We start from the raw sequence: 19,389 nt of genomic DNA on the forward strand, positions 1-19,389 counted from the left end.
ATTATTATTATTCTTGTTCTTGTTCTTGTTCTTATTGTTATTGTTATTATTGTTATTATTATTTTATTATTGTTATTCTTGTTATTGTTATTCGTATTATTTTATTATTGTTATTGTCATTCTTATTATTTTATTATTGTTATTGTCATTCTTATTATTTTATTATTGTTATTCTTGTTATTGTTATTATTTTATTATTATTATTATTATTATAATTATTATTATTATTATTGTTGTTGTTGTTGTTGTTGTTCTTGTTCTTGTTGTTATTGTTATTGTTATTATTGTTATTATTTTATTATTGTTATTCTTGTTATTGTTATTCGTATTATTTTATTATTGTTATTGTCATTCTTATTATTTTATTATTGTTATTGTCATTCTTATTATTTTATTATTGTTATTCTTGTTATTGTTATTATTTTGTTATTGTTATTATTATTATTGTTATTATTATTGTTATTGTTATTATTATTATTGTTGTTATTATTATTATTATTGTTGTTGTTTTTTAATACTCCCTCCTTCTCCTAATATAGTAATTCATGTTTTCCTATTAGATGCTCCAAAAAGTTATTCTTATCATTGTGTCCCCACACGGCCACTCTGCATCCAAATTTTTTTTTCGTACATTTGCTTTATTTTCATACACTTTATGTCCTTGTAAATAGTGACAAATTTTGAACTTTTTTTTTGTTTTTTTTTTTGTTTTGTTTTTTTTTATCGAGGGCCAGGAATATTTAACACAACTATTAAATGACACAATTAATAACTGTATTTTTTTTTTGGTATGGCGCGCTAATATATGATTTATAAATTTAGATACAATTGTTAAAATTAAATAAGAAAAAGTAACCAAATTGTACATAACAAAAGAGTTTAATTAAGTATCTAAATTTAAACGATAATGTATACTTTCTCCGTTTTTTTATAGTTGCAACACACACTTTAATACACTATTTAAGAAAAGTGGATCTCACATGTTATAATACACTTAAAATAGGGTCAAAAGGTTGTTAGGAGTATAATCAAGTAGGCCATGTGTTTTAATTAAAGGTGATAGTACAATTTTCACCATAAAAACCTTCCTTTTACGGTGTGTTACAACTAATGTGATATTTCCATTTTAGGGAAGTGTTGCATCTATAAAAAAAACAGAGGAAGTATATGATATCACCATCATTTGTAATTTGTTTTTTTTTTAGTTGTCTTTGATGGATACAGGAGTAGGCGGTTGCAATTTGTAAGAGGAGAGAGGGGCTAAATTACTTTGTCAGATTACTCAGATAAATTAGTAAAAGGCCTAAAAGTGTTCTTACGGAGTTCCTTATACATGTACTGTACGTTGCAGTGTTATATATTATTATATCTTTATAATTATTGTAGGCTTTGTAGATTACAATATAGTGAGCTTGAATAGCTTTTTTGGGCTTTAAGCTACACAAGTATTATTCAATTCTTAAATTTATTATTTTTTTTCCAAAAAGCTTTTAGGGGCAGCCAAGCCCTTGTGAGCCTTCATAAAGGTCTGCCACTGCTTGTAAGCAGAACTTTTAAATCTGCAAGATATAAATTTAAAATAAATGAAACATAATGTTAATTTTATTAATTTGATAATCTTTTTGGTACAATCTCTAATTTGCTCCTCTGATTTGATGTCTAATTGTCTACTATAGCTTTGACTTGTTTCATGAGTTAACTTGATTCTTGATCGAGGGTCGTCGAGGCTTGAGCTCGACCAAAGATATCTGATGTAGAACTTTGACTTGAGGTTTTGATTGAAGGTCGATCGATGAAGTTTGATCTCGATCAAAGATTGTTGTTGTAAACCTTTGACTTGAATTCTTGATTAAGGGCCAATGAGGTTTGACATCTATCGAAGATATTTAATATAGCGTCGTAGCGGCACAAACTTATTATGTGCTTAATTTTTTTTTTATTCAACTGAGGTTACAAACCAACTGAAAGAGAAAAAAGAAACAAACTAGACAAAACAGAAAACTAGAAAAAACAAACCAAAACAAAGCACCTACTCTACGGAGGGACTAGGCGCGGTAAAGCCACACCCCTAGAGTCCTCCTCTAAAATACGACCCAACTCCGACGGAACAACAGTAATAATGATCAACTGAGAGTCTAGAGTGACCCCGCGGTTGGCCAACCAATCCGCCGCTCTATTGCCTTCACGATACACATGTGCCACTTTAATTTGCCATCTTGAGTCATTAAGCATACGCTGACAGTAGAGGAGAGCTTGTATGTTTTCACCTCTTGGCACCACTTGTTGCCTTAAAGCTTGAATGCAAGCTAAATTGTCCATTTGCACTTCCAGTTTCGAAATTTGAAGATTTTTAGCTAGTTCTAGCCCTCGAGTAAGTGCCATTACCTCTGCTTTAAACGCTGAGCAATGCCCAAGAGCTGTAGCAAAGGCTGAAATAAATCGACCCTCGTGGTCTCTGATTATACCACCACCTCCTGCTGGGCCTGGACACCCTTTTGCCGCACCATCACAGTTTAATACATACCAGCCAGGGTCAAGAGCATGCCAAGTAACACCTCGTTTGAACCCTCTGCCCATGCTTGTGTTGCTGCCCTTCCAAATCAGAAGACAAAGCTCTGATAGTTTCATCATATCTAATGCGCAAAAAGGCACAAGTATCAACAGGGAATTCATCACTTCTATTAAAAACGAAACAATTTCGCCACCTCCATATCCACCAAATAGCCACACCAAAATGCGTAGCCCAGCACTCACCATCAGATAAATCAGATTGCTTCAGATTTTTTGTAAGCCAATCCTTCAAGGTACCTTGACAAAATTGCAACAAGTTGTGTTGAGGTACAATCTTACGCCATATATTTCGAGCAGCAGGGCAGTCTCGAAGAATATGTAGAGTATTTTCTTCACTTTCGCCACAAATAAAACACCTCGGATCATCAGTGAGTTGTCTTTTAAATAGGTTCAGATTCCCAAGAATACGATCATGTAGAGCAAGCCAAAGAAAAGCTCTAATCCTTAGTTGCATTGGAGCCCTCCAAACTGTATCCCAGCAAACATCATCTACAACATCAGCCTTGTGCCTCATTATGCTAAGCACAGATCTAATTGTAAATTTGGCATGGCTATTATCCTTCCAATAGACAAGGTCACCTACATTCGGGTCCAATCTAAGTACATGACTTTGGATAACCTTAAGCAAATCTGTTGGGAGGAAGGGGGAAAATATGTTCCACCTCCACCCAACATCTTCTTCCCAAAATTCAGCAACAGTAGCACCCGCAAGCTCAGCAAGTATGGGCTGTGTAACCAGATTACTGAGGGGTTCATCCGAGCACCATAATGGTCCCAAAAAAGCGTTTTAGCACCATTGCCAACTGCAATTCTTGTACCCTTACCCAAGATGTTAGCATTTTCAGCAATTCCACACCAAACATTCGAGCTTCCAGCCTTGGGTTCAAACATATCAACATCGCATCTCCCCTTGCAATATGTAGCCCTTAAGACCCTTGACCAAAGTGCATTTGGTTCCGTTAAAATTCTCCATCCTAGCTTCGTAAGAAATGCTGCATTTGCTTGTTTAGCAGAATATATTCCAATTCCTCCTTGGCTTTTAGGTCGTTGAAGCATCTCCCAAGAAAGAAGGTGTACTCCTTTTTTATCCTCATTGCCTCCCCAAATGAATTTTCTGGTTTTCTTATCAATTGCTTCACAAGTTGTGCGAGGGATTTTAGCAGTTTGCATAGAGTATAGAGCCATCGTGGAAATAGCAGACTTCGCCAAAGTGATTCTCCCTGCCAAAGAAGGTATTTGGTCTTCCATCCCGCGAGTCTACGGTCAATTTTTTCACGTAAATGGCTAAAGGTGTCCTTAGTTACTCTACTTGTCAAGGTTGGCATACCAAGGTACATTCCAAGGTCCTGAGTAACATCCATGCGCAATGCTTCACTAATCTACCTTTGCTCATCTTTCCCTACATTGGCCGAAAAGTACACCCTAGACTTAGGAAGGCTCACTTTTTGTCCCGAGGCTTTGCAAAATCGATCAAGGCAACTGTGAATTACCTCTGCTTGTTCTACTGTGGCTTCGGCAAAAAGGATAATATCATCTGCAAAAAGGAGATTAGACAAAGAAGGCCCATCTCGACTTGCTCGAATAGGCTTCCATCTGTTTTGAACAATTGCCTCCTCTATGACTTGATAAAAACGCTCCATAGACATGACAAACAAATAAGGACAGAGGGGATCACCTTGGCGAATGCCACGATTAGGCTTGAAACTTTGTGACGGTTCTCCATTCCAAAGGACTTGCAACGAGGCCGAGGTCACACATTCCATTATAAGCTCAATCATAGAAATTGGGAGATTCATTTGCATCATAGTGTCCCTTATGAAAGACCAACGTAGTCTATCATAAGCCTTCTCAAAGTCAATCTTAATAGCCATATACCCTTTAGCACCTTGTTTTCTTCGCATAGTGTGAATCACCTCTTGACTATAACAATGTTATCCGTAATTTGGCGACCCGGAACGAAGCTAGCTTGAGTGTTCGAAATCAAATGTGGAAGGACGGGCTTGAGTTTATTCACAATAACCTTGGTGATAACCTTGTATGCAACGTTGCATAACCCAATAGGCCGGAATTGTGAAGCAAGTTCCGGTTTCTCAAGTTTTGGAATTAGAGCAATAAAGGTGTCATTAATATGAGCTGGCAGCCCTTTACCCTCTAATATAGGCATGATCGTTCAATACACCGTCTCTGCAATAATGTCCCAATTTTTTTGATAGAACAAAGCTTGAAACCTATCCGGACCCGGTACTTTCAAAGTCCCCATATCTTTGATAACTTTCTCCACCTCGATTTTGGCATAAGGTCTCACCAAACCACTCCAGTCACTTGTAGAAAGCTCGGGAAAAACATCAATTGGAACATCAAAAGAATCTGGTTCTCCTTCTTCTGTAAATAGGTTCGAAAAGTAGCCCACAATATGAGCTTTGATTTCATCCTTGTCTTGCAACCAGTGTTCATTATCACCTTTGATGGCAACAATTTTGTTTTTCCACCACCTCACAATTGTACTAAGATGGAAAAAACTAGTGTTTCGATCCCCGTGTTTAAGCCATTTAATTCTTGAATTTTGGTACCAAAGAATTTCTTCCCTCTCAAGCACTTCATCAAGGTCTCATCTCAATTTTGCTTCCAAATTGATGAGTCCTCTATCAACAGACGCTGCTAATTTTTTCTGAACCCCTACTATTCGAGCCAAAAGCAATATCTTCTGTTTAAAGATGTTCCCGAAAACATCTCTGTTCCAAATCTGTAAGTCAGATGAGAGTTTGAATAGAGATGTCATCAGTTGTCCATTCGAGTCCCAATTACGTTCCACAAAATCCTTAAAATTTTTCATGGGTCATCCACGTAGCCTGGAAACGAAATGGTCTATGAATCGCTTGTAACGGCGCAAATCCATTTGGAGAAATAAACAAGGGACAATGATCAGACTGTATGGCTGGTAAGTGTTTCATCGAAGCCCTCTCAAAACGCACAGCCAAGCATCATTACATAATGCTTTGTCTAATTTTGCGCTCTGTCTTGTTTCTTGAGTTTTCCCCCGAGCCTAAGTGTGAGCTGCTCCAGCAAATTCCACCTCAAGTAATTCCATATCTTCGACCCAGTTATTAAACAAAGCAGATCGACGGTTGGTTTCATGGCAAGACTTATTTCTCTCAGAAGGAAAACGTGTGTCATTAAAATCGCCTGCCAAAAGCCAAGGTTTATTGTGCATGGTAGCAAAATTCTGTAATTCTTCCCACAAGTCCTTCCTCTTCATAGGGTCCGGGCTTGCATAAATAGCCGAAAAATACCAAGGTGATGCTCCAACTCGGGTAATCTCCATAGTAATGTGCTGATTGTGCTTCAAGATCGGGCTAACAGTGACAAATTTAGGCTTCCAGTATACCCAAATTCCCCCACTAAAACCCATGGCATCAACTCGTTCATGGCCATTATAGCTTAACACAGCTGCAACTCTCAAAGCTTGAGCTCCTCCCATGTGAGTCTCAACTAATGCAAGAACATTGGGTTGGTTCACACGAACGACCTCTTTCAAGGCAGACGTAAAATTTGAGTTACCCGCTCCTTGCACATTCCATACCATGAAAGTAATAGGTAAAGTATCAGAAGCTAAATTTGGGAGTCTATCTTCCATGGAAACAGGTATTGAAGATAAAGTGGACACATAAGCATGGCTAAGCAATCTCAGCAAGCGTTGAATTTCAATTGGTGGACTCACTGTTACCACCAAGTCCGGGGGAGTCGAGACCGGTGGTAGCAATGATTCCATATGAACCTCCATCACGTGCACCAGGGGGTTCATCACTACTAGGTAAGGTTGATCCATCGGCAAACCCACACAAAGGGTCTTCTCTGGTGGGACATTCAGAGTGATTGGGTAAGGTAGACGAGACATGAGTGAGGGCATCTATATCGTCAGTGGCATCATGAATTGGCTTCTCTATTGCTTGTGAGTTCACGTCTGATGCTCGGGTGGGTGCTTTTAGGTTGGCTTCTACGGCAAATAAGGAATTTTCCTTGCCTTGTCTCAAAGGAGCGATATTTTTGGCAACAAAAGAATCAATATTGGTTGAAGACTCTTTTAGAGGAGTGCTACGATTAGGAAAAGATAATTTCCTTTTTTCTTGATAAGATTTTGTGGGAATATTTTTTGATTTCAAAAAACTTGCACTCTTATCATTTAAATTGAATATAGATGGGAACAAATCTGTTGAAATATCTTGCTGAGATGTTTCACCCAAATTCACTGTGTTAAATATGTTCCCATCCTTATCTTGAGTCTCCATACCAACATCTTCAATTTCCTTGTTTATCTCCCCTTGATTTCCTATAAGTTCATCATCCCGATTTTCTAAGATATTAAATCTTGATCCTTTACCATTATTTTCTCCTAAAATCACGCTGGAGTTATCTTTTCCTAAATTAGCTCCCAATTTGTTATGAGCAGCCAGAATATTCCCTGCCACCTTAGCACCACCAAAATTGTTCCTCACCACCCCTACATTTTTATCAGTTTTCGAAATTCTCTGTTTGCCAGGTTTCTTGACTAACATCCATGAGCTAAAGTCTTCCTGCTCCTCAGGTCTTAGTTCATGTTGGTACAACAGATTATCATGCATAACCATCTCCTGTTGCATTCCATTTCCTTGTTCAGGCTCACAGTCATCAGCAACATGGCCTAATTTTCCACACTTGAAACAGACCATTAGAATGCCTTCATATTGAACTCTCCAAACTCTACCTGTAAGCCAGAATTTAGACAATAAAGGTTTAGAGAGATCAATTTCAACACTAAGCCTCGTGAATTGACCTCGTTCTGCTTGAGTCGTGGTCTTATCCACCCTTAATAACTTTGCCAATATTTGAACCAATTTTATTTAAAAAATTGATATCAAAATACTCAACAGGGAGATTTGGGATACGAACCCAGGTTGTAAGAACCTTGATCGGGGAATCATCAGGAACAAAATTTGGCACCCATTTCCTAATTGTCACGTAATTGTCATCCAGGAGCCAGGGACCTTGTGTAAGCACATAGTCATAATCTGCCTTGCTCGTAAACCTTGCAATATAATAATTGCATCCAATGTCAGTGAGAGCAAGCTCACCCTTAATATTCCACTTCTTCTTTAGGCGTCTTATTAAGCCCATATAGCCTATCTTCCCACTGAACATTTTGATGATCAATGAAGTTCTCCAAGGTTGCCTCAGACGTTTCTTTTCCTCCTTGGTAAGATGAATAACAGGACATCTGACATCATTCAAAATCTCATCAGGGATATCCTCTTCATCATCAGATATTTCTACATCATCCTCTTCTCCCATTAGATCAACAAAATGATGCTGGGATGAATAGCCTTTTCCTGCTCTAATCATGTCTCGAAATGAGGGTACGCCATTTTGCTGGTTGAGTTGGTTATTATGCACTGGTGCTTGAACTTGTTCTGAGGGTAGAACAACCCCTCCATTGCCTGCTTCAACCATCTCTTCATCAGGGGAATTATCTTCTCCAAAGATCCATTGCGTGATTTTCCTTTTTGGTTTCTTATTAAAGCGATCAATCTCTTTCCTCCATTGAGGGAAGGGTTCCATGGTTATTCGCAAGGTCTTCTGTAGGGTTTTTCTTAGAGAGCATTTTCTTAGTATTAGAAATAGAGGATATTTATTATGTGCTTGATGATTTGAAGTTCTTCTTTTTCCTCTGTGTTGAGGGCCATCGAGGCTTGATCTCTTCCACGGACGATAATCTAGAGTAGAACGACACGTTGGATACTTATTGTTTATCTTCTAGGCTTTGAGAGATTTCTCTTGAGAGGTTTTCTCTATCTTTTGAATTCTCCAAGTTTTCTCTAACAGATTTCCTCTATTTTCTGATGTAGTATCTTGGTTTTCTCCTCCTTAAATGAAATAAAGAGCGATGAATCTATAGAGTGAGGTACTCCTAGGTGGTTTGATGTACATTTAAGTTGGGTCTTCAATATTGAGTTTTACTATTATAACCAAATGTAATGGAAACAATTTAAAAATTAATTAAAACGAGATAATTTAATTTATTTTCACCCAAATTAATAAAAGTTTCATGCCCACAATCCCCACCTCTCATTTTTTTAATTCATGTGAAATTTTACAAATGAGAAATAACATTACATACAATCCCACAAATATTCTTCATTCAAATCATTAGCATGTAGCACAGACTACCCCATATACTCCGTACTCCGTGTACGAGATAAGCCCACACCAAACATAACACTCCTAAACAGATCAATCATATTCCAATCCAAACAATTGGTATAGTATCCTCAAAGTACATGGCCAGCTTAATTCCAGCCAAACCCCCAACACAAAAGTATCCCTTTCAAACCCACCCTTTTTTAAAAAAAAAAAAAAAAAATCAATCTGACGGCTGACGCAAACACAACGGTAACAAAATCAATCTTCCTAAAAACAATTCCAAATTAATTTTTTAATTTTACAACCTATCTTCAAATTTCAAATTTGAGTGGCACCACCCTGTAATTAACCACCAAATCCAACCCCCTTAATATAAAATAATTACACAATACTACCCTCTTTCATTTTCATCTGCTATTATACTCTACTATACTCCATATATAAATACCCCTTACTTTTGCTTTCTTCATTTCAACATTCTTTCTCCCCCAATTCCTCAACCCTCTCAAAACCAAAACCCTTTGATCGATTTTCGGTTATTTTCTCTCTCCTAGGGTTAGGGTTTTCTGGGTGTTTGATTGATTGTTGATTGTTGATTTTCGATCGAGGAAGAAACGATGTCGTTGAGGCCAAATGCTAGGACTGAAGTCCGCCGTAGCAGGTACAAGGTGGCGGTCGACGCGGAGGAGGGTCGCCGTCGGAGAGAGGATAATATGGTTGAGATTCGTAAGAATCGTCGAGAAGAGAATTTGCAGAAGAAGCGTCGTGAAGGGTTTCAATCTGCTGCTTCTCAGCAATTGCCTTCTTCTGCTGCTCCTTTTGATAAGAAGGTATAATCGTACTGTTTTTTTGATTATTTTTTTTGATTGATTTTTATGTGTTTTTCATTTGATTGTGTAATTAGGGTTTAGTGATTTAGGTTTTGAGTTGATTGATTGATTAGTGTTAATTTTTGGGGATTTTTTTAGGGATTAATTTGGTGTTCTTTTGATTTGTGTTTAGATTGAAAGTCTGCCACAGATGGTTGCTGGTGTTTGTTCAGATGATGGGACTGCTCAGCTTGAAGCCACTACTCACTTCCGAAAGCTGCTTTCGATAGGTTTATCTCCTGTTATTTAATTTTTTCTGTATGTTGAATTGTATGTGACTATATTGAATCATCTGATTATTTTTTGTGTGTGGTTTAATCTTGTAGTGAATGTATAGTTCATTTGATTAATGACATCGGCTTTTCGCACTTAAATTAGGCAAAGTCTCATTGTAGGTTGCTTAATTCAAACACATTGGATGGTTTAGATAGTTGTTAAACGCCACACTCTATTCAGTTTCTTGGAATCACATACTCGTAGTAAAAATTGTACAGGAATTAATGTACTTCGTATATGAATTTATTTGAAACAAGTATGATATAATAGTTTCTAAGGTTTATATGTTATCTGGTGTAGCTTTTTTTTTTTTATCAAGTTTCTTTGCTTGGTTTTTTCGTTTATGATTTATTGAGTACAAGAGTCAGTTGAGGTCAGTCGTTCTTACGGGATTCTACGTGATTGTTTCACAGAGCGTAACCCACCCATTGAAGAGGTTGTTCAATCAGGAGTTGTCCCCCGTCTTGTTGAATTTTTGGGTAGAGATGATTACCCTCAGCTTCAGGTTTGTTTAAGTGAATTTACTCATTGGATCGGAAAAGAATGAAAATCAATAGTTTTTCACAACAAAATTATTGCGTGTAATGCCACCTTCTTACACTAACATAATGTACCTTTTCAGTTTGAGGCTGCTTGGGCACTTACCAACATTGCATCTGGCACATCGGAGAACACTAAGGTTGTCATTGATCATGGCGCTGTTCCAATTTTTGTCAAGCTTCTTGGTTCGCCAAGTGATGACGTTCGTGAACAGGTCTGTATAATTAATGCTTAAAGTCTTGACAGATGCTTGTGTACATATTTGAAATTGGATAATGAAGTAGTATACTATATTTATTTTTGGGGATTGGGCCTCCAGGGTGAAGGGAAAACCTTGGCGGAAAGGCCCGAGCAAATATAGTTTTGTTGCAACTATGTGGATCCCATTCAATTTTTTAATTGTATGTTTTGATGCTCCTCTAATACAATTATTAAATAAAGTTTGTACAATATGGATGTATAAAATAAGGTGGTGAAAGTCAACCCTGCACAAGTCTTTTGCTTGTTGTAGTTTGCTAAGGATTTAAATATAATTATGTAGGTTAGATGTTGTAGAAGATCAGCCTTTTGTTTTACTGCCTTTAGAAGTTTTAATGTGTCTGGGCCGAATCGTAGTGAGGAATTTGGCTTGTTTATGCTTCATCCATTTTTTAGATGAAATACTTTGATGTTTTCACTTATCGCACACTGTACTTTCTCCTTTTTTCTTTTTCTTTTTTTTAAAAATGATTTTACTTTAACGCAAATTATAGACAAGTGGAATTTTGTCCAACCCGTCCTGATGTATGTTTAAACATATTATTTACTTGTTGATAATATTTTTTAATGTTAGAAGTTGCGTTGACAAACATGAAAATGAAAATGTTTCATCTTCAGATGGATTAAGCACTTTCTTTCTTTGACACTCTTTCCTTTTCTTTCTGATCTTCTGTGAATGCCAAATCAATATTTTTCACTTTCAATGGTATCTAATCTGCTCTTTTTTTAGGCTGTTTGGGCTTTGGGGAATATTGCTGGTGATTCACCAAAATGTCGGGATTTGGTCCTTGCCCATGGTGCTCTATTACCATTGATGGCTCAATTCAACGAGCATGCCAAACTGTCTATGTTGCGAAATGCTACATGGACCTTGTCAAACTTCTGCAGAGGCAAGCCTCAACCATCATTTGACCAGGTTATCCTCTTTAGTTTGCTAGATAATACTCTGAAAGCTTGCATGCCAAGTTTCTCTTGTAGCTGACATTTTGTCCATTTGTGTATTTGCGTGGTCAGACAAAACCTGCTCTTCCCACTCTTGAGAGGCTTATTCATTCAAATGATGATGAAATACTAACGGATGCCTGTTGGGCACTTTCATATCTATCTGATGGTACCAACGACAAGATCCAAGCTGTAATTGAAGCTGGAGTTTGCCCCAGGCTTGTGGAGCTTTTACTGTGAGTACTCTTTTCGTATCTTGATGTACTCAAATTACAGTTCTAAGTCCCCTTGTCTAATAATGTCATTCCTCTTGCAGTCATTCTTCTCCATCTGTGCTGATTCCTGCACTTCGTACTGTCGGAAATATTGTAACTGGTGATGACATGCAGACTCAGGTTGGTTCTGCATTTTAAACTTGTGCTGAATTTATTGACTTGAGTGTATCTATTATCGAGGCTTTACCAGCTAAATTTTCCTATGTATGCGTGTATGTATTGTTATTTTATAGCTCACTTTTTTTACACTAGCTGAGAAAAGAAAGATCCAGTCTTGGCTGAACAGAGGAATAGTAGTGCTTTTTTGAATTAGTTGGTGCCTTTAATGGAGTTGGAAGCCATAGGTTTTTGGAGTAGTCTTTCATAGCTGATTAGTTTTATTTGATAACTTCATGACATTCATTTCATTCATTTGATTTCTGATTCCATTTTGGAGATTATAGTTTCCTTGTATGTCTGATTGTTTGAGCTCAGTTTAAGAATCAAGTTCTGTACTTATTATGCTTGATATGTTGAATCTGGGCCAATTGGGATGAACTTTCTCTCCACCTATAATGATTTGTAGGAAGAGCATTATAGTTAGCTTGAGTTTTATTAGCCATAGCTTTCTATTGATGGGGTTTCAGCTATGCTGATTTTTCCCCCCTAAGATCATATTGAGGCTTTTATATTACTCAGCTTGAAAGTTTAATTCTTATATCTCTGTGCAATCACAGCTTTGTGAATTATAGATAGTTGGATGAAGTGTAAGAGCCTTGTTCTCGTTGATGATGATTTTTTCCCCTCCTGTATTTGGTTGCTTGCCGCCTTCATTTCTCTTACCTCTTTTTACTTTTCTGCAGTGCATCATTGATCATCGGGCTCTTCCGTGCCTTCTCAACTTGCTGAACCAAAGTTACAAGAAGAGTATAAAAAAAGAAGCTTGCTGGACCATTTCCAACATCACTGCAGGAACTAAAGAGCAAATACAGGTAAGCGGTGATCTTCTGTCACAATTCATCTAGTTCTCACTTTTTCGAGTCACATTTTATTTTTTTTAATTGTTTTTATTTTTTGTTGATGATCTTACATTTCCTTGATGCAGTTTGTCATTGAAGCTGGCATTATTGGTCCTCTTGTCCATCTTCTCCAAAATGCCGAGTTTGATATCAAGAAGGAAGCTGCTTGGGCTATTTCAAATGCTACTTCAGGAGGTTCCCCTGATCAAATAAAGTATGACTTTATCTGATTTGTCAAAGTTTTGCTTGTTCTTCTATATGCTGGAATGGTATAGCTCAGATTTTTATGTGTTGCAGGTTTTTGGTGAGCCAGGGATGTGTCAAGCCACTGTGCGATCTTTTAGTTTGCCCTGATCCAAGAATTGTCACTGTTTGCTTGGAAGGTCTTGAGAACATATTGAAGATTGGGGAAGCTGAGAAGAATCTGGGTGCAGAAGGTGTGAATGTTTACGCTCAGATGATCGAGGATGCTGAAGGTCTAGATAAGATAGAGAACTTGCAGAGTCATGACAACAATGAAATTTATGAGAAGGCAGTCAAAATTCTTGAGACCTATTGGATTGATGATGAAGATGAAGCGTTGCCTTCTGCTGATGGTGCTCAAAATGGGTTCGAGTTTGGTGGGAATGATATTGCTGTTCCTCAGGGTGGATTCAAGTTTGGTTAGAGGTATGAACTGCATTTCTTCTTCAATAATCTAAAACACTTGCTATGTTGATTCCATGTCATTCTGCTTCTCAGTGGTATGTATGCATTACTAAAATCATGTTTGAATGTGTCTATACAATGTTTTATATTTTTTGATAAACTAAATGATATGTTGAAAGCATGTTCGAAAAATATTTCTATGCAAAATCTAGTTTGGTTATTTTAATTAGCTGAATAATTTTAGGCACTCAATGTGGTGGATATGATATTTCATACCCCCCAAAATAGAGATGTGGACTTGAACTTTGGTTGTGCTGTGTGCTGGTAATGTAAAATTGTTGAGTGGAAGTAGTTTTTGTTTTGGGTGGGTAAAATTACTTTCCAGTTCTTGGTCCTTGGACACTCTTAGTTTTATCAAACATTTTCTACTAGGCTCTAGCCAACTCTAGGTATTCAACGAGTTTGTTTCTGGAATATTATGCTTTTCTATATGTGCAGAATTATCTGCTACATATTTTTACACCTTTGGCCAGAGTATGGAGTTACATTAGTCTAGCTATCTTCAGTTTACCTAGTCCTGTTTTTGATTTGTTGGTATAAAACTTGCAGGATGATGTGCCAGCGGAGTCTATTGAGGTCCCTAGTTTGAGGATTGATATATTGTGAGTATATCCAGATTGTCGGTCCAGTCCGGTCCAGCCACCTATGGTTGAGGTGCTCGCTAAGCACTTCAACATTTGTGGAGCACACCCATCATCAACGAGTCAGCGAGTCCTCTTGGAATTAATATTTTGCAGTGTCCTAGTCAAGTCAATTCAACACAAGCAGGGGTAGTCATGCAGCTATATACATTAATCGTGTTTTTTTCGAGTCATATATATTTAGGCTGCATAATAAGGATGGAGCAAATGTATTTTTTGGTCAAGGGGTTTCCATCTATACACACATAATATGTACTTGGTCTTTATCAGATGGGAAGCCCTCTTCTTGAGGGCCTATTCTATTTATGCTTAACAAGGCAGAGATATTGTCGAGTCTGTAAGGAGTCGGATGTTGAATGAAGTTCGGTCATATAATTGTTCAGTTTTGAGTTTTCTTTGATGAAAGTCCAATTCTATTTGCATTGGTTTTGTTTATACTTCTATTCCTATACCTGTTAAAAAATAACAGAAACCAATATTGTTAAAAATTATTTCCACATGTTTGCTTACATCGATTCGATGTGCCCTGCATTGCTTTCAAAATTCATCTTACAAGTCGTCTGATAATGACATATTTTATGATATACTTGAATTCTTTGAGGTGCCAGAGTTATGGTGAACCAGTCACTACATTGAATATCTATGATAAGAATATCTTGATGTGGTTAGATATAATTTTTAATTATTGTAAAGTTTGTTAAACTTAATAAAATACTCTAGTACTAATTATATAAAACTAACGCTAAGTAGTCATTAACTTGAATGTGATATTATTATAACGGTCATATCGTGAAAAGACAACGGTGCCCCGTTCATGTACGAATGGGACAAGCTATCTGAGGGCATTTTGGTAAGACATGTTCACTCAGTTCTGTTGAAAATTTTGAGTTTGTTTGAAGTTTCAGTTTTTATAATGGAGCGTTAAAGCCACAACACAACTTAAGACAACTAGCGTAGCTTCCAGGAAAATGGATTTTTGGAGTACAGTTTGTCTCTTTCTTATTCTTGGGTTATAATTCTGCCTATATAATTGCAAGACATTCTATTATTATATGCTCAAACTAGGCCTCTTCCTTTTTTTAAATTTTGCTATATTCAGTCAAGCATAGAATATGAGAGACAAGCAAGTTTGTGATGAGGGAGAGGGGGAGGACGTATCAGCTGAGTTTGAGTTTTGCTGGTGGCGAACGTGTGCCACAGCGGAAGAGATGAGTAGCATGAAGGTTAGTAGCATCTCCGATGTAGGGAGTTTGACTCCAAGGCTTAAGGTGATGAGAGAAATGGAGAGGCTAGCAATGGTAGCATCTGAGGGTCTAGATGATCTTCGACATAGGCTCGTGGCTTACCGGGCTGGGGATATGTGGGTTCCTATGGGTGGGGTTAAGAAGGAAGACATGGAGATCCCGTCAACTGTTACCATTCTCTTGGTTGGCTTTGCTGCAGGTGGGAAGAGTTCTTTGATCAACCTTATGTACAGTGTGCTTGGAAGAGCTGGGATCATACCCTTTGCTCAGACATCAGGTCAGAATTCAGAAGTTATACAATTGCTGTCATTTATCCTGTTTTCAAACATTTCATTCATGAAATTTTGTTTACAAGGCTTCATTTTTTATGGTCTGTCTTAACACAGGAAGCTCAGTAAACTCTGAATCAACAACAATGTTTTTGGAGGAACACAATGTCTTAAGATCAGTAAGAGCAGGGTTCTGCGTGTTTGATTCAAGGGGGTTTGACTACAGTGATCGAGCAGACGAGAGCCTCATCGAGCTGTCCCAGTGGACCTCTGAAGGGGTCAAGCACAATCAGCCTTGCAGCAGGTTAAGCGATGAGACTCGAAACATTACCATTGGATCAACAACAACATCAAGAAAGTATAGTAAGAGGCAAGTCAACTGTGCAATTGTGGTTGCAAATTTGGCTGATCTTTATGATCGTTTACAGGCTGGTGACTCAAAACATTTGGAGGCAACAAAAGAAGTGTTTTGCCACTCTGGTTTGAAAAGAGGCAGTAAGTTTCTTTGTTTATCTTTTTTATCTGTTGACTTATTTCATGAATTTTATTTAATTAGACAAAATTATCGTGCAATTTTGTGGCTTTTCTTACTGTTTTTTCTGACATAAGAATTTCAGAATCCCTTGATTATGTTTAATTCTTTATTTGTTCTGCTGGTTTCTGATGAGATTTGGTAAAAAAAAAAAAAATAATAATAATATTATTAAATGAGTAGCCGATTTGTATAATCATTAAAACTCGAGGAAACCTAGGAGAAACCTCTTCTTAAATGACTAGCAAAAGTTTGTCCCTCCATATCAAAGTGTCCATCTTATACAATATATAGTATACGCCCTCTCACATAGAGGATAGAACATGAGAGAGTGTAAAATTATACCCAATATATAATGAAAGGTTTACTTCACATCTCTACGGATCTTGAATGTTTAAAGGACTTTTATCTTTCTGATAGTATCTTTTGATGATAAACATATCTATATTAGCCCTTGCAATAAAGTGTGAATTTCTTTTGTCTTAATAACTTGTGTAAGTGTTTCCTTCATTTCAAATTGATGGTTACACTTTACTTTTTATAGAAACGAAGGAAATAATTGGAATGTGAGAGAAAAATGAAAAATGTGGAATTTTGAAAGAAAACGATTTAAAAAATTAATGGACCCTTGGTGTAATAATATGCATGAAATAAGAAAATGATACAATAATGTGATTTCGACCCCATGTTTTAAAATGAACATAGCTAAATATAAATACTCTCTGCTCTTTGGCTGTGTCCATTTTTGTTTAATATCCAAAATCGGAAATGACAACAATCATTTCAAAAAAAAAGACTCTTAATGCTTGTTTGGTCGCGCTTGTTTGACATAAGCAAGAAGAATTCCTAGAATAGGCTTAGATCTCTTGTTTGGTCAACATGAAATTTGTGAAATGGAGGAATTGCAACTTCCTAAGAATTGCAAAATACGAATACACTACTACATGGAAGTTAAAATATTCTTTAATTGAGGATCATTAAAGTTTCTGTATTAAGAAAATGAATTGTTCATATGAACTAATGACTGATTTTGCTTTTGTTTGTGTAGATCAGAACCCAATTTTAGTACTCACTCACGGTGACAAACTAACAGCTGAGGAACGTATTGATGGCCGGGTTAAAATATGTCAATTTTTGGGAATTTCTGAAACAAGTGGAGTTTATGACATTGTTTGCCTCACTGAGTGTGGAGTCCTAGCTGAAGAATGTGACCCGGTCACTGCATACGCCCTAACCGAGGCTGTTTACCGGGCACTGCTCGTGTCTGACATGAGCCATCTTCCTAAGAAGAACTTCAAAGATAGAGCACTCTACGTGGTTTCATGGTTCCTATGCTTGATTGGTTCTTGCTTTGCTTTACTTGCTCGTCTCTTCTCTGGTCCTAGTCAAAAGTACCGAAAGTTCAATTAGAAGGGACTCGACGGATTTGATGATTGTTCGTGTTGATCTATATAATATACTCCGTAATTAGTAGGGTGATAACCTAATCAAATCATCCTTTTGGATGAAATAACAGCTCCGAGCTGACATGTTTGTACTTACGTCTTACAGAAGACTTGTACTTCGTATTTGTTTGTTTGAACAACCTTGCTTAGCACATATTGTGCATTGCTATATTTTTGGCAATCTGCACGAGAGATTACCTTCCTTTGTATAAGTTTTTATTTATTTTTTTGCGTCTTTACAGAAATGTATGCATGCATGATGCTTGAGAATCATGCCATGTTTTGTTAAAAATGTTTATAATATACTAGTTTGACTAATGTGATCTTACCTACTTAAGTATCAATTCTATCACCTACTTGTAGTATATTTTAGTGTATCTTCAAAGCTCAAAGTAGCAACTTTTTGAATACATGTGATGAACTGATGATATGACATGAAATTGAAGAAGAGTTCAGTCATGTGAACTTGTAGATAATTGACAAACGAATGGTGATTGATTTTGCCAGTGCTTTTGTCGATTATTTGGACCGAATTAGCCGCTCGGAATCAAACCGTACATGAAACTAGATATGGATCATACGAAGTAGTAGATTTTAAATGTAATATAATCCTTCGATTCCTATTTTTTGCCCCATATTTTATTTTTAGATATCCCTTAAATATGGCCCCTTTTCTAACATAGTAACATGGCCCCACCATTAATTAAACCCACTTACATACACTCATAAAAGTAAAAAAGACAAATGTACTCTCACTCACTTGCAATTTTTTGATTCAATCTTAAACAAAACATATTTTATTTATGGGGCAAACAAATAGAGACAGAGGGAGTACGTCTATATTATATATATAAATTGATTGAATTTCATTTAAATTGAATTATCAATAATTCCGAACATTTGATTGAATGAGCCTCAACCATACCAATTATTGTCATATTGATCCCTAGATGTAAATTGAATTGAAACGAGTACACACAACTTGATTGTCAAATCTATTCCGGTCATTATGTAAAGTAATGAGACTAAATACAATTGGCTAGGATGTGAGATGGGAATGAAGAGTGTTTGCCTATTCTTTTTTGAAAATATAAGCTTACACTTTGCTTCATAGCCTAGCTAGACAATGTGCCAACTCTAAAGCATTTTTAGTACTTCATTGATCCTCTTTTGTTTGCCTCTATGAGAGACTATCACTTTACTCTCACATTCACTACATTTAGTTCCACCAATTTTCTTTCTCATCGACTTCATCCAATTAATTACAAAAACAATATAACCCCAATGATGCAAGCAAAACGGGGTACATTTTTTACCCATTTGTTTTCTTAAAAATTATTATTAGCAGTAGTAATAACAAATTAGAGCTTTTTCAGTGCGGCGGGTCACATGGTGTGGCAGGGGTTACTTGTATTCTGGGTTACTTGGTTCTAGAGTTACTTGTAGCCTTGTAGGTGTTACTTGTAAGATGTTACTTGTATTCTATGGTTACTTGTATTTTGGGGTTACTTGCATGGATTACTTGTAGGGGTTGAGTAGCACCTACAAGTAACCCCAGACCAAAATCTCGTACCTAACCAGTAACACCCTACAAGTAACCTCTGACCAAAACCAGTAACACCCATACAAGTAATCTCAGAATACAAG

General features: G+C 36.8%; 3 protein-coding genes across 3 annotated transcripts; 2 read left to right on the forward strand and 1 right to left on the reverse strand.

Moving 5' to 3' along the window:
* Positions 1 to 5,614: 5,614 nt before the first annotated feature.
* On the reverse strand, positions 5,615 to 6,205 carry LOC145616800 (uncharacterized). Its single transcript, XM_081671527.1, has one exon. It carries the CDS (start codon positions 6,203 to 6,205, stop codon positions 5,615 to 5,617), a length of 591 nt encoding a protein of 196 aa, XP_081527653.1.
* Positions 6,206 to 9,212: 3,007 nt separating this feature from the next.
* On the forward strand, positions 9,213 to 14,689 carry LOC145618584 (importin subunit alpha-like). The gene is made up of 11 exons (XM_081673359.1): positions 9,213 to 9,575; positions 9,748 to 9,844; positions 10,304 to 10,395; positions 10,513 to 10,644; positions 11,419 to 11,604; positions 11,703 to 11,866; positions 11,947 to 12,025; positions 12,748 to 12,876; positions 12,990 to 13,117; positions 13,201 to 13,572; positions 14,161 to 14,689. The coding sequence occupies exons 1-10, from the start codon at positions 9,363 to 9,365 to the stop codon at positions 13,568 to 13,570; spliced, it is 1,590 nt and encodes a 529-aa protein (XP_081529485.1). The 5' UTR covers positions 9,213 to 9,362; the 3' UTR covers positions 13,571 to 13,572; positions 14,161 to 14,689.
* Positions 14,690 to 15,324: 635 nt separating this feature from the next.
* LOC145618118 (uncharacterized) lies at positions 15,325 to 17,994 on the forward strand. The gene is made up of 3 exons (XM_081672907.1): positions 15,325 to 15,773; positions 15,883 to 16,260; positions 17,346 to 17,994. The coding sequence occupies exons 1-3, from the start codon at positions 15,365 to 15,367 to the stop codon at positions 17,705 to 17,707; spliced, it is 1,149 nt and encodes a 382-aa protein (XP_081529033.1). The 5' UTR covers positions 15,325 to 15,364; the 3' UTR covers positions 17,708 to 17,994.
* The last annotated feature ends 1,395 nt before the right edge of the window (positions 17,995 to 19,389 follow it).

Source organism: Chenopodium album, chromosome 26, assembly GCF_948465745.1.
Source record: "Chenopodium album chromosome 26, dcCheAlbu1.1, whole genome shotgun sequence".
NCBI classification, from domain to species: Eukaryota; Viridiplantae; Streptophyta; class Magnoliopsida; order Caryophyllales; family Amaranthaceae; genus Chenopodium; species Chenopodium album.